Genomic DNA, 14,728 nt, shown 5'->3' with positions numbered 1-14,728 from the left:
TAAAATAAGACATAAAACTGCAGCCATTTTTTTCAATGCTTCTGGTTTATATTTAACAGAAAGGGGGAAGCTACCACCTCTACTGAATGTAAAAGAAATAGTGACATGATGTTCACAATTGGAAATCAAACCTGTGTTGAAGAAACTGTCTTAAACTTTCACATTTAAAATATATCATATTATCATGTTTTGAAAAATCATTTTAGGAAAAAGAAGAACTTTGAAAATAAGGGATTATTTTAAGTGCTATAAAATAAGGTTCCATCTGTGAGTTTTTATTTTGCTTAATTCTTTTATTTTTTCTTAGTGAGAAATCTCTCATACGATGTTTTCATTTCTTTTGATTTTTAAAGGTAATCATGAGTGAGATAAAAATAACATTGTTTCAGGAAATGTATGCCTTGAAGTAGGACAGAATTGTCCAAGAGCAACACAAATTTTTAGATACCTATTTTTGGCTTGATGTTAAAAATCTAAAGAAGCAACTAAATTGGATTAGCTCTGCTTAAAATAAAAGAGCAGCAGAAAAAGATAGGTCTATTATATTTTATAAGAAAAAAATGTAAGAGAGGCCCCTAAACTCATCATGTTCATAAAGTCTTTTAAAAAACTAATTAGGAAAGAGAAAATTTCTTTACAACTATCTCATGTTATATTCAGATATATACTTTCAACTCTACCCTGAAAACAACACTAAAATATATATAGCTTGTAAATATTGGATTCATTCATTTGTGTATTCATTCATCCTTATACAAGCCATAAAGATAATTTTTCTTTACATTTCTCCCACATTCTTTGTCTGGAATTTCAGATAACTGGCACTATAATTTTATTGAAATTGGGAACACCGTTCACATTTATTTGAATGGAATTCTTCTCTCTGGTTTAGACTTCTGGCTCTTATCAGATTAGAAATTGAAACCGATTGACAGATATTCCAACGCATATATATAAATACTATATAAATTGGGGTAGCTTCTTATAAAGGAAATTTTTTAAAGACTTTTGAGTTTTAAGATTGGAGAAGTGGGGTGATCAAACATACTCTACTTTTAAAATTTCATTTGCTTTGAAAATGCACACTCCCTTTTATAAATCCTCATAGATCTTCTAGACTATGACAATGTTGCATTTTAGCTGCCTTTGGCAAACCCCAAGCATACATCTGTTAAAATCTTGTATTCCTTATGCTTTAAAAACATTTGCAATCATGAAAGTTAACTTAGTATGGATTTTCTTCTCTACTACTTTCCATTTCTTTCTCAAATTTCCTCTCTTATACACATCAAGTTTAATATGCAAGAGGAAGAAGAATTTTGCCCTCTAACCTAAATCTTTAATTGCTTCACAACCAACTTTATAAATGTGGATGAGAGTTTGCTAAAATTTTAATTTCGGTTGAATTTAACAGAGTCCTCTATGTGCCCCACACTGTGCTATACATTCTGAATAAATAAGGTATACTCCTCACCTCTGAGAAACTTCAGAGCAATGGTCTGCTAGAATTTTAAAACATATATCCCCACCAGTTTAAACAAAATGTTTCTTGCAAGCACCACATGTACTTACCAGCAAGTTGGTATTAACTGATCAACATCTGAGTGGACATACAGGAATAACATTTATTGGGTGTCAGGCAGATGGGAGGGGAGAGGAGTGGGTGGGCATATACATACATAATGAGTGTGATGTGCACTGTCTGGGGGATGGGCACTGTCTGGGCGATGGTCACGCTTGAAGCTCTGACTCCAGGGGGAGAGGGAGTAAGGGCAATATACATAACCTTAACATTTGTACTCCCATAGTATGCTGAAAAAAAAGTTTCTGCATGCACTCCTATATGTGCATATATATGTATTTACATATAATATCGTGTATTACTATAGAAATATATTATATAAATTATATGAATACTTAAATATAGAAATTATAAATGATGAAAAGAATAAACATAAATATTAATGTGATATTACACAACCACCAAAATTTCATTTACAAGAAATTTTAACAGCATGAAAAATGCTCAGAGTATGTTAAATGATAAATACAGACATAAAAAAGTAACATTATAAATTTAACTATATAAAAGGTACATTAAAATAAAAAAAGACTGGAAGGAATTAAACCAAAATATTCACAAATATTTTGTAACAATATAAATAATGTAAGTAGTATTTGAGCACAAAGATTTCCTCTCAGAAGTAGAATGACAAGTGATTTGTTCTTTTTCACTTTCAATTTTCATGAAGTGCTGATTTTTAAAAAATCTGCTTATCTCCTCCCTGCCCCAAATCTTTTTCTGCTACTGTGTTCATCATCTCAGCTAAGAGTAGCCAGTCATCTAAATCAGAAAGCTGCAGAGTAGCTGAGAATATTCCCTCTCATTCACCAGTCACTTTCAGAAAATCATGACCAAATTCTACTGTTGTTTTTTTCCTTGTGCTACTTCTTATCCCCTCCTGAGAGCTGCATCCTCACTGCCACCACTTCAATTCTATTATTCTTCTCTCACCTGGATAAAGTGATAGCCTACTGAGCTTCCCTGGTTACATTTATATCCCTTCAAATCCATTCCAAGTATAGCTGCCTAGGGGCTAATCCAAAACAAATATCTGATCATGACCTTCATTCACCCTCTTCACTTTCTTTAAAGAATTTCCATACATCGATAAATCCAAGCTACCTGTTTCAATTACCTGTCTTCCATATTCTTCTTGAGCATCATCGCTCATTAGGCTTAAACTGTGATTCCACATTTCATTAGTCCTGAATTCACCTATAATCATTCTCTTGGCTTTGTTCCTTTGTGCCTTTGCATAGGCTGCTTGTTTTGATTGGAATAGTCCTCTTTTCACCCTGCTTTCTTTTCTGTGCTTCATTAGCTGCTCTTTGTACTTCAGGGATTACCTCTAGTGGCTCTTTCTTAGAAAGTCTTCTGAGCTCTTTCCAAGTTCTAGCACCTTACGTTTACTGTCAATCAAATAAATGACCACTTCATTGAAATTATCCACTTTCATGTTATCCTCCCCTCCAGACTAGTGAGCTCCAGAACAGGATGCATGTAACCTATGGGATGAGCAAGAAGTCCTCTGGGAAGCAAATTAAAATTTTGGATTAATTCCTTCCAGTCTTTTTTTATTTTAATGTACCTTTTATATAGTTAAATTTATAATGTCATCACTTTTTCCATCTGCATTTATCAATTAACATACTCTGAGCATTTTTCATGGCATTATAATTTCTTGTAAATGAAATTATGTTGGCTGTGTAATATCATATCTTCTGAATGTCCCTAAATTGTTTTAAACAATCCCTATTGTAGAACTTGTATGTTGTTTTCAATGTTTCCAACAATCATATATAATGCTATGATACATTTCCTCTCATCTGAAAATATGATTGTTAAGGTAAGAAACATAAGTATATGAATATTTTTGACATATTTTCTAACAAGTTTCTTTTCATTTATTTATTTGTGAAATTATAAACATATATAATTATGGTATTCATAGTGATGTTATGATATAGGTATACAGTGTGGAATGATTGGATCATCTAATTAACATAGCCATCACTTTAAATATTTCTCATTTATTCCTCCAATTGCCACTCTGTACCCTTTCACCAACATCTCCCCATTCCCCCCATTTCCCAACCTCTACTAACTACCATTCTACTCTCTGCTTCTATGAATTAGGCATATTTATATTTCACACATAAGTGAGAACATGTAGTTTTTGTCTTTCTGGTCCTGGCTTATTTTATTTAGCATACTGTCCTCCAGTTTCATCCATGTTGTTACAAACGAGAGAATTTTATTTTCCTTAAAGGCTGAATAATATTCCATTGTATAAATACACCACATTTTCTTTATGCATTCATCAGTTGATGGACACTTAGGATTTCATATCTTGGCTATTTGACTAATGCTCCAATAATCATGGGAGTGCAGCTATCTCTTCCACATACTTATTTCACTTCATTTGGATATATACTCAGAAGTGGGATTACTGGATTCTATTATTGTTCTATTAATATTTTTAATTTTATGAGGAACCTTCATACTGTTTTCCATAATGACTATACTAATTTACATTCCTAGCAACAGTGTACAAGGGTTCCCTCTTCTTCACATCCACATCTACACTTATTATTCATCTTTTTGATAATAGCCATTCTGAAAGATGTGAAGTGATATCTCATTGTAGTTTTAATCTGCATTTCCCTAATGATTAGTAATGTTAAACATTTTTTCATATGTCTGTTGGCTATTTGTATGTCTTCTTTTGAAAAATGTCTATTCAGGACAAAAATTCTTAAAAAATTAGGTATATGAAGAATGACACAATACATGTACAATGTGTACAACACAACAAAGGCCATGTATGACAAGCCTACAGCTAACATTATACTCAACGGTAAAAAGTTGAAACCTTTTACTCTAAAATCAGAAAAAAGACAGAGATGCCCATTCTTACCACTTTATTCAATATAGTACTGAAGGTTTTTCCCATAACAGTTAGGCAAAAGAAAGAAATATAAGGCATCCAAATAGGAAAGGAAGTTGTGAAATTGTTTCTGTTAGCTAATGACATGATTTTATATACAGAAAATTCTAAAATGTCCACTAAAAAACTATTAGAAATGATGAATGAATACAGTAAAGTTAAAGGATATAAAATCAACACACAAAATCATTAGCTTTCTTATAGACTATAAAAGAAACAAAGAAAACAATCTCAATTACAACATCTTACAATAAAATATTAAGGTATAAATTTAACCAAGGAGGTGAAAGATTTGAAAGCCACAAAACATTGATGAAAGAAATTGAAAACACAAATTAGTAGAAAGATATCTCATGTTCATAGATTGGAAGAATCAATATTATTAAAATTTCCATACTACTCAAAGGGATCTATGGATTTAATGCAATCTATACCAAAATTCCAATGTCATTTTTCATTTTTTCACATATTTCTACTTAGTAAAAAAACCCTAAAGTTGATATGAAACCACAGAAAACCCTGAGTAGCCAAAGCAATCATAAGCAAAAAGAATAAAGCTGGAGCTATCATACTATCTTCAAACTACATTTTAAAGGTATAATAATTAAACTAGCATGGTACTGGCACAAAAATAGAAACATCAACCAATAGAACAGAATAGAGCATCCAGAAATAAACCCATGAATTTATAGTCAATTGATTTTTGGCACAGTTGCCAAGAACACACACTAGGGAGTAGGCAGTCTCTTCAAAAAAGGCAATCTGGCAATCTTTTGCCAGATGCAAAAGATAACATTCTGAATGTTTCCATTCATGTGACACTCTGGAAAAGGCAAAACTATAGTGACCTAGAGCAGATTAGTTGCCAAGATGAAGGTGGGGAGAAGTTGACAAGGTGTAGCTCAAGGGAATTTTGAGGTTGATGGAACTGTTCTGTAATTTGATTGTAGTGAAGGTTACATGACTTTGTACAATTATCAAATCTCACAGAACTATACACCAAGAACAGTAAATTTTACTGTTTATAAATTTAAAAATAAAAAAGTTACTTTGCCTTCTTGTGTCACTTAAATGCTTTCCTAGATCAAAGTCACATAAATACCTTCAAGTTATTGAATTTATTCAATGTTCAGTAATATTTTTAAATGATTTCAAATATTTTTAAAATATTTAATTTAAACTATTTTAAAATAGTATTTTAAATCTTTATTTAAAATTTACTTTAATATTATATGATGTACAAGTCACACCTTATTTTTTCCCCAAGTTGTTAAAAACTGTTCTAGTGCCATCTGTTCAATAACCCTTAGTCCTTCCCTCATCCCCCTATTTGAAATGTCTTCTTTATCAGACACTAATTAATTATGTGTACTTCAGTTTGTTAACAGATTTTCTATGGAGGGCCTCCTCATTGACTTACGGTTATTTCTTTTTTGCATTCTATGATTCCATTTATATAGTGTCTGGTTCTGGACTCCTTATTCTATTGCATTGCTCTGATGATTTGGTTTTGTGTATATTATTGTTAGACATCAGTATTCTGTAGACATGTATGTATAACATTTAATTAGCTTAACTAAAGAAGAGAGTTAGAGAAATTCACATCTATGTCATTAACAAAATCATAAGAGTAGCTTTGCTTGATTAGGGAGAGCAGGAGGACAGCAGAGGAATGGGCTAAGAATGGAACTCTAGGGAGCACTGCCATTTGGGTAGGAATAAAATACGAAGAACTTCACGGGCATGTTGTTTGACCTCTACAGTGTTTCTTATCTTCAATTAGCCAACATCACTCATTTGTGTTACCTATATTGGTGTCTGAGCTTGTGATTTGTGACTTCCTGGATGAAAGAACAGAGAAAGAGGAGCCTGTGAAAGGAGTCTTTGAAAACAGGTCCACAAGATTTGAGGAAAACTAAGAGGGATGAATAACAACAGTCCAGAAAGTGAAAGAAAAAAAAAAATGTAGTTAACAGTGTCAAATACCCATGAGAGAGCCAGTCAAGATAAGGGCTGCGGGTCATCTGTGCCTTTAGAGAGAGCATGCTCGGTTAAATGGGGTTAGAAATCAGATGGCACTGAGCCGAGGAGTGACTGAGTCTTAGAAATCGGAGATAATGAATGTAGACTGCTGCTATGGAGCGTTTGAATGAGTTGAGGAGGAGAGAAATTGGATGGTAGTGGTGGTGAGCCCCAGTGAAGAGAAGGGTCAGTTTGTTTTTCTTTGTCAATTTACTCTCTTGGATACGAATGTGGAGAACATGAATGGGCAGAAGGAAAAGGGTCAGCAAAAAAAGAAGTTGAAGATAAAGGATGAAAAGGAGACAACTAATGGCAAAAGGTTTCAGCCTCAGTGATAGGGAATAAAATCGAACACAGGCTTTGCTTTGAATAGCAGGAAAAACTCCTGATCCTTCTTCAAGATTGGAGGGGGAAAAGTAAGTATGTTTATAGATGTGGTAGCTTTTGATGCTGGAGGGAATTGGCAAGGAGTCACAAGTCATTTTCACACAATGACCTCAATTTTCTTATTAAAATAGCAGGTGCACTAAGAATGAAGGAGAGAGATTGTGTGGCTTAAGTGGAGTGATAAAATTTGAAAAGAGTGGCTGACCACAGTCAGAGTAAAAGGATTAGTAAATGCTATTGTGGGACTAACTCAGATTAGAAAACCATAAATCACAGAGTGGCATAATTTGCTCCTGTAGCACTCAGGAGCCTAGGTATAAGAAAAGAGAAGATACAGCTCAGATTCAAGGTTACAGGTACTGTGTAAGAAAGGACAGGCAGTAGAGCTATGGAAAGTAAGCTGCTGGTCCCAGCAAAATTCCAAGCAAGATGTGAAGAACTTGGAAGGATTAAAGATACTAGAATTCTCACTGAATTCTAAGAAAAAGAAGTTTATTGCATTTGTAACCTAATTTCACTCCTAACTTATGTTATCTTATATTTTTACCTTATTTCTTCTTTAAGCTAATTTTTTTATATTCTGTCTTAATATCTTGTAAGACACATTTTAGATACAGGGCCAGATACAAGAAACTAAAAGGAAACTAAAACATACAGATGGTCAAACAGAGGTGAATTTCAGTTTAAAAGAGGAAGCTGGTATTTGAAGTGTCTCCGTTGAAATGTTTGATTGAGAATAAGATGCTGGAGGTGGTCGTGAGGTTTTGTGGTTGCTGTACAATGGAAGTTTATTGAGATTATAGAGGTTAGGGTTGATCAATGGTTCTCAACCTGGGGTAATTTTGCCCTGAGAGGACATTGATCAATGTCTGAAGACATTTTTGATTACCACAACTGGGGGATGGGGCACTAATGGCATCTAGTGCCAGGGATGCTGCTAAATATCCTACAATGCACAGAATAACCCCTGCCCCACCAAAAAAGAATTATCTACAAACTGGTAGTTCTACAGGCTAACAAAACAAAACCAAAAAAAAAAAAAAAAGAATTATCTGGAGCAAAATGTTAATAGTACTGAGGCTGAGGTTGAGAAACCCTGGATTAGATGCATTATTTGTAAGAGGAAAGGAACAATAAGAATCTAGGAAATCACTTGGAGAACCATTGAAGACAGAGGCACACAGGGAAGGACCACTCAGAGTGTGGGCACGTCAGGTGATGTGAGATTCCAAGATGTATTCTGTGTGAGGATGAAAGTGTCATTATCTGGAAACATCATGGGGAAATGGATTTGTGCTGCAAATTTGCTAATGATTCCTGGGTTAGCAAATTTGTGAAGCAAATGTAGGTAGAGAGGATAAAAGCAAGGGATTTTAAGGGAAAGTGTTCTTTTTTTTACTATTTTTTTTTGCTATTTGTCACTTGCTTTTGAAAAGTCATGTTTCAGTTCTCCTTTACCAGAGTTTCTAGGTCTTTCTGTCAATGTTTCCAGATAAATTCAGGAAAGGTCAATATTGGTTTTGGAAGAATCTACCTCTAACACAGTGACATTATATGAAAAGTCTTTGTTTTCTCTATACACTTGTACTAGCCCTCTGCATCTCTAATTTTTTTCTTTTCTTTTGATTTTCTCAAAACAGACAATACTAGTTTCCTTTCATGGTCAAGCTCATAGAGCTGACCATCAATTCTCTCTACAATATACCATGTAATGCACATTCTCTGCTTTGGTTTAGTTAAGACTGAGCCTCTAAACAATCATGACCTTTACTCTGTGCTTCTTTTCATACTCCAATACTGGACCCTTATTTCTTTTAGATACTATACTGCTTACAATACCTGTCTTTTGGAAGATTGATGGAACTGCAGCACTTAATAGGGTTTAAGACCTTTTAATTCAAACTTTGTTCTGTATATGTTGATGGGCAGATGTTCACTTCACATTAACTTATCTTCAATAAAAATAATTGAGTCACCTACTTTTGCTGCATATAAAAGTGGCTAAACTTCTTAAGTCTATCCTGTAAAGTCAAGGCTGAATGACTTCTAAGATACTGCTAATTTATACAATGGGTTCATCTATAGTCTAGATGGACTGCAAAAAATGGGCAGGAAAATTTGGGCCTTAAACATCTCTGGACTCCTGTGGTCAGCACCAAACACTGCATAGGAAAATTCCAACTAGACTACCAACAAAAGAAACCTGATGACTCATTCGTTAATGATCACAAATAGATTAATTTATTGTAATTTCCAACTCTCTGTATATTTTCTAATAAAAAATGCACATACAGAGACCTATATCACTTAAGAAATTAGTGTACTATATGCATGAGGTGGTATTTAAATATTTTCCTTCTATTTTCAATCCTGATACTCAATGTTTTCTTAAAATGATAAGACTGATAATTAAACAACAAAAAGAAAATAATATAGAAACTTCAAGCACCATGTACCAACTATATGTAGTGGCATAGAGATCCTTAACTAATTTAGGCTTTAAAATATTTTATTTAATTAAAAAAATGGGTTGATTGCCCCTTACACACAGCTGAATAGTTACAGTCTTTACTCCTTTAGTAAGTGGATGAACTAATCCAAGTTCAATTATATATTTATTTATTGAAAACATTATAACATTTTATGTACATGTAACAACTATACCATCCTTTTTGAAAATAATATTTTTTCTTTCTGATGAAATTGCAAAAGACACATACTATTAATATTTATTTTATGACATTGACAGCTTTTACCTTAACAAATGATGATTTAGGAAACCTACCATCAGGTGTTTATTTCATCACACTTGTTTTTAGTTGGTTCTATGTGGACAAAAGTGACATCTATTTCCTTTGTGTGAATCATGTATTACTAAGTCATTCAGCTTATTTAAAAATTCCACTCCTTTTTATACTTTATAGTCCCTTTCCATTTTCCTTTTTCTCTACAGCACTTATAACCATCAAACAGAACACTATTAACTTTATTTTTTATAACCTATCCATTTCCACCCACTGGAATGTAATTTCCACTCAGGCAAGGATATTAATATAGTTTATTCACTGCTGCTCCCCACCCCCACCCCCAGGCACATAGTAGGTGCATGATAAATATTTGTTAAATGATCATGGTTATTATATAAATTAATTTAACCACTTTTCTTATGGCACAATTAGGCAAAGGATATGTTCATAGATTTTTCAAAATAGAAGTTTACTATTTTTAATTTCTTCACTTGCTTTGACTTCCCAAGACATTGCCTTTTTAAAAATACTTTTATTTAGAAGCACAGTGCTATGCAATTCCATTTGAAGCAGAGTTGGGACTCCCACTCCATTTCAAATCCTTTTACTCATATAGCTACTATTTGCATGTGCTGTCATAGGGGTTTATAGTGTTCAATCCCTTTCAAACTCACAAGCCTTTCTAGCCCATTGGGGAAATGATTTAATTCTCTGGTGAGCTTAATAAAGAAATTGAATGTACTGGAATGAAAAACAGAAAGTAGGTAATGCTACTTTTGTTCTTTTCATAGACGTTTGAGCAACTATTTTCTACAAATTAAATTTGCTACTGTGGCAAAAGAGAGACTTTTCCTTCTTAGAATCTCGTATTACTTCTGTTGTACTTGAAGAGCAAGCTACTTTAATAAAAAGTCATAGGGTGTGTATTGTAATGGAGCAAGATTCTCATTGGTATAAACTCTTAGTATTCTAGGTTAATAAAAGTTATAATGGGAAAGTATGAATAATCCCCAAATAATCCCCATTTGGCTTTAGAATTAATTACATGCCCTTTTAAAATCTAGCTTGTCTTTTTAATTATGTGTTGCTTGAGTTAGTAATAAAATTAATTTCTGGGTAACATATTGGTTGGCAATTTTTTAGAACAAGGACCATATCTTATTCATTTTGAAACAACCAAAGCATTTTGCTCATTGCCTTGCATATGGTAAGTCCTAAATAAATGAATAAACCCTGGGATAAATGAGAAAAAGATACAGACACTAATGACAAGTTTAACTAAGACAATCAAAATAAAAGGTCATCAATATTTCTTCATCTAAAATTATGAATATTTAATATTGGTCACATAATACAAAGAAGTAAGAAATCATCTACTTTTTTTTTTTTTTTTTTTTGAGACAGTCACACTTTGTTGCCCAGGCTAGAGTGAGTGCCGTGGCGTCAGCCTAGCTCACAGCAACCTCAATCTCCTGGGCTCAAGCAATCCTCCTGCCTCAGCCTCCCGAGTAGCTGGGACTACAGGCATGTGCCACCATGCCCGGCTAATTTTTTTTTGTATATATTTTTAGTTGGCCAATTAATTTCTTTCCCTTTATAGTAGAGACGGGGTTTCGCTCTTGCTCAGGCTGGTTTCGAACTCCTGACCTCGAGCAATCCGCCCACCTCGGCCTCCCAGAGAACTAGGATTACAGGCGTGAGCCACCGGGCCCGGCCGAAATCATCTACTTTTTAGAGTAAAGTATTTTAACCTACATTTATAATGTAAATAATTAATTCACAGTAGGATGTCATTATAATAAACTGTTTACAGTTATTCTTCTTTTCCAGTCTCGTGATCTTAAGCAACTTAGAAAAGATTCCCAAGATGTTCTTGTTGTTTCACATTAATTGTCATTTTATTGAGACCACATTTTCCAATGAAAGCGTCATTTCTTTGACTGTAGTTAGGGAAAATCAGAGAATCGGATGCAAGGAATTTTAGGATTGCTGATTAGCTATCCTTCTAAATTATGTGTCTATATGTGTATATATTGTAGCCAAAGATACAAAAGAAATGAAAAATCCATTAAACAAGTGTACAGTCCTTAACAAACCGTAAGGAAAATTTTATAGCAATGCCTAATATTTATTTTTATGCTAATAGAACTACCCTTTAAAAATGAGGCAAATTATAATAACCAGTGGTTCTCTCTTAAAATATTCATTTCTTTTAACCATTCCTAATGAAACCAAATGGTACATTTCTATAATAACATGAATGGATTTTTTTAAATCTTTAGAAGATTTTGTTAAAAACGTATATTTGAAGAACTTTGCTCTCTATTATTTGATTATGCATTAGCAATGACAACTTGGAACATTTACACAGTTATATCCCAAATCTGTAACAGCATGAAAATAATAATGTATAAATTGCTAACCTTGAGATCTCATGAACTCCAGTATTCTCCTGAAGACTATGCCTCTGAAAACATTTTTTCAGTCTGTTGATATCTCCTTATTTTTTCCTTAAAAAAGAAAATATGTTTCAAAATATTATATAAGGTTATATTTTCAAAAAGTAAAGCTGACTACAAGATGCAAACATCACGATTACACAGGAGAAAATAAAAAAGAATCTTGAAATATAAGGAAGACATTAAATATAGAACTAAATAATCATATTGTATATAGTTCAGTGAAGAACAAATATCCTTCCTAGAACAGTATAGTAAAACTTTAATTCATTTATTTATTTGTCTTTCAATAAACTAGTATTATTATGGACAAGAAGTTAAAGATATATCCATTTTATTAATCAGCATTATACCAGACTTAAACAAATTTCTAGTTTCCAGGAGTTTCATAACTTCAAGACACATAAGAATTCAGGGAAATCAAAATGTTGTAGCCTTTGATAGTTGATGAAAATTGCGATGAATATTGGTATGTTTCCTGATTTGTTTAATTTGCTTAAAGGAAACTATTTAATTCTAAAATTAACTCAAACATTTATAAGTTTTTAAGACAACCTAGGCTTTAAGAAAATTAAGAAAATATTCTTTAAAATAGACATATTTTAACAAAAATCATGTTTTTTTAAAATTACAGTTACATAATACAAATGAATAGTGCAACAATTTAAAAAGATGGTGAAATTCTGGCAATCATATCTACTTTTTATTTACCCAGACTACAATATATATAGTCACTGTTTCTATCTCTAATGAATTTTTGACTCTTACATGCTAAGGTAAATATTACTATGTCCATATAAAAATTAAAAATTTCCTTAAAAATAAGGTAGAAAAACTTGTGAAAGGTAGCTCATTTATTGTGTTCCCATAGTAGGCAGAACTGAACTGTCACTGATCATAGCCAATGACAATAACTAGTGTAAAAATATTATAAATGTGTTACTTGAATGAAGAAATACTCGGAGCAGTCAAGTTATATTGCTGTCATTTGAGCAAACTTAAAATGTCAAAATCTTTAAGAAAAAAAATTATCTTAGAAAGATTATTTCTCCAGGGACCTTTCTTCCTTTAAACTTGAATATCTACATAGATATGCTGGGATAAAGATTTGGAACAAACTAGAATGTCTTTGATACAACAATAGCATAGAAATATCAACTTGTGATTAGAATTACAGAGCAATAGAGGTTATTGAATTCAGTTTGGTTCAGAGGAATCCCAGATTCAGCAGAAGAACTTAAGGAATCTCAGAAAGATTGATTCAACATTCAATCTTTTTCATTATTATAATTTTTTATTGACAGATAACATTATGTTTTTATTATGTATGACATGGTGTTTTGAATTATATATACATCATGGAATGGTTAACTCTAGCTAATTAACAAATTTAGTTAATCACATAGTGATCATTTCTGTGGGGAGGGCATACAACCTCCACTTTCTTTACACTTTTCAACAACATAATATATCATCATTGCCTATAGTCACCTTGCTGTACAGTGTTAATTATAATTTTAAATATCTTAAAGTTCTCTTGAGAACATTACACACGCAAATGAGGGTATGATGGAGACCACTAAAGAAATAACTTGAACCACCCATTGTAATCATTTTGAGAAAAATTTCAGCATATAACTTGTCCTGTTTTCTCTGTTAAAGATAAATACCCTGAGATTACAAGCCAAGGAATTAAAAACCAACAAGCAAGCACATATACTAACAGATCTCTATTTGAATGTGTCCATTGAATAGACTTTAAAAAATTATTTGCAACTAAAAAAAAATCAAAAAATCAGTTTTGCTAAGTTAAACATTTCTATGTCATTCATAATTTCAACTCAAATTTTCTTGTTAATGAAAATGAATTTCACATTATTTGAATGACAATTTTTACCTATTGAGGTATCATTTAAAATTTTATGCTAAAAACAAAGTTTTTGCTCCTATAAAAAAAAGGGAAAACTGCTATTCTATTCCAGTTCCCCAATTTACAAATAAGAAAGCTGATTACTTTATATTTGTGACCTGTAGGTAAATCTAAAGGAAGAGATTAGGTATTTTTGACTTCTAATTATCAAAATTGAAACAAAACACATAATTGTATTTTACAACTGAATGAATAAGACTTTCTTTAGGCATTAAGGTACTCTGTTGAGAAAAACATAAGTATTGATAAATTTAGTGATCTAAATCTACATACCTGTAATTTAGACAGACGCAAAGGTACTCTTGGCTATAGAAAAAAGAGAGTCAACCTCTTAACCTGTTTGAAGGACAATGATACGAAAATAAACTTTATGGATAAGACTGACCCTAACTGAGGCCAATGGGGCCACAAGGAGAGGGTCTACCACGAAGGAAGAAAGAGACAAGAAGAAGGCATATTAAATGCAAAGGTCCAAGTACCACGCCCAGTAGTTGATGATAGGAACATTCCATTTCAGCACCTTGGCTCGGTGGATATGATTTGGGGACATTGGCTGTGCGAGACCATGTTAATAAAGTGTGTGTGCGCATATGTAGGAGAGAAAGGGAATTTAAAGAGTTGTGTTGCTGAGATGTATGGCACTCACTCTGAGGCAACTTTATGAAGGAATCA

At 32.7% G+C, this 14,728-nt stretch overlaps 1 protein-coding gene across 1 annotated transcript in view; it reads right to left on the bottom strand.

Moving 5' to 3' along the window:
- The window catches only part of CSRNP3 (cysteine and serine rich nuclear protein 3), a 192,275-nt gene that overhangs the window by 138,923 nt on the left and 38,624 nt on the right, over positions 1-14,728 (bottom strand). Inside the window, exon 3 of the mRNA XM_012761165.3 lies at positions 12,091-12,177. Coding sequence (XP_012616619.1) covers positions 12,091-12,103 — 13 coding nt within the window. The 5' untranslated portion in view covers positions 12,104-12,177. The remainder of the gene's footprint in view (positions 1-12,090; positions 12,178-14,728) is intronic.

This window comes from Microcebus murinus, chromosome 8 (genome assembly GCF_040939455.1).
Source record: "Microcebus murinus isolate Inina chromosome 8, M.murinus_Inina_mat1.0, whole genome shotgun sequence".
Taxonomy (NCBI): Eukaryota; Metazoa; Chordata; class Mammalia; order Primates; family Cheirogaleidae; genus Microcebus; species Microcebus murinus.
This window is presented reverse-complemented; position numbering and strand designations above follow the sequence as displayed.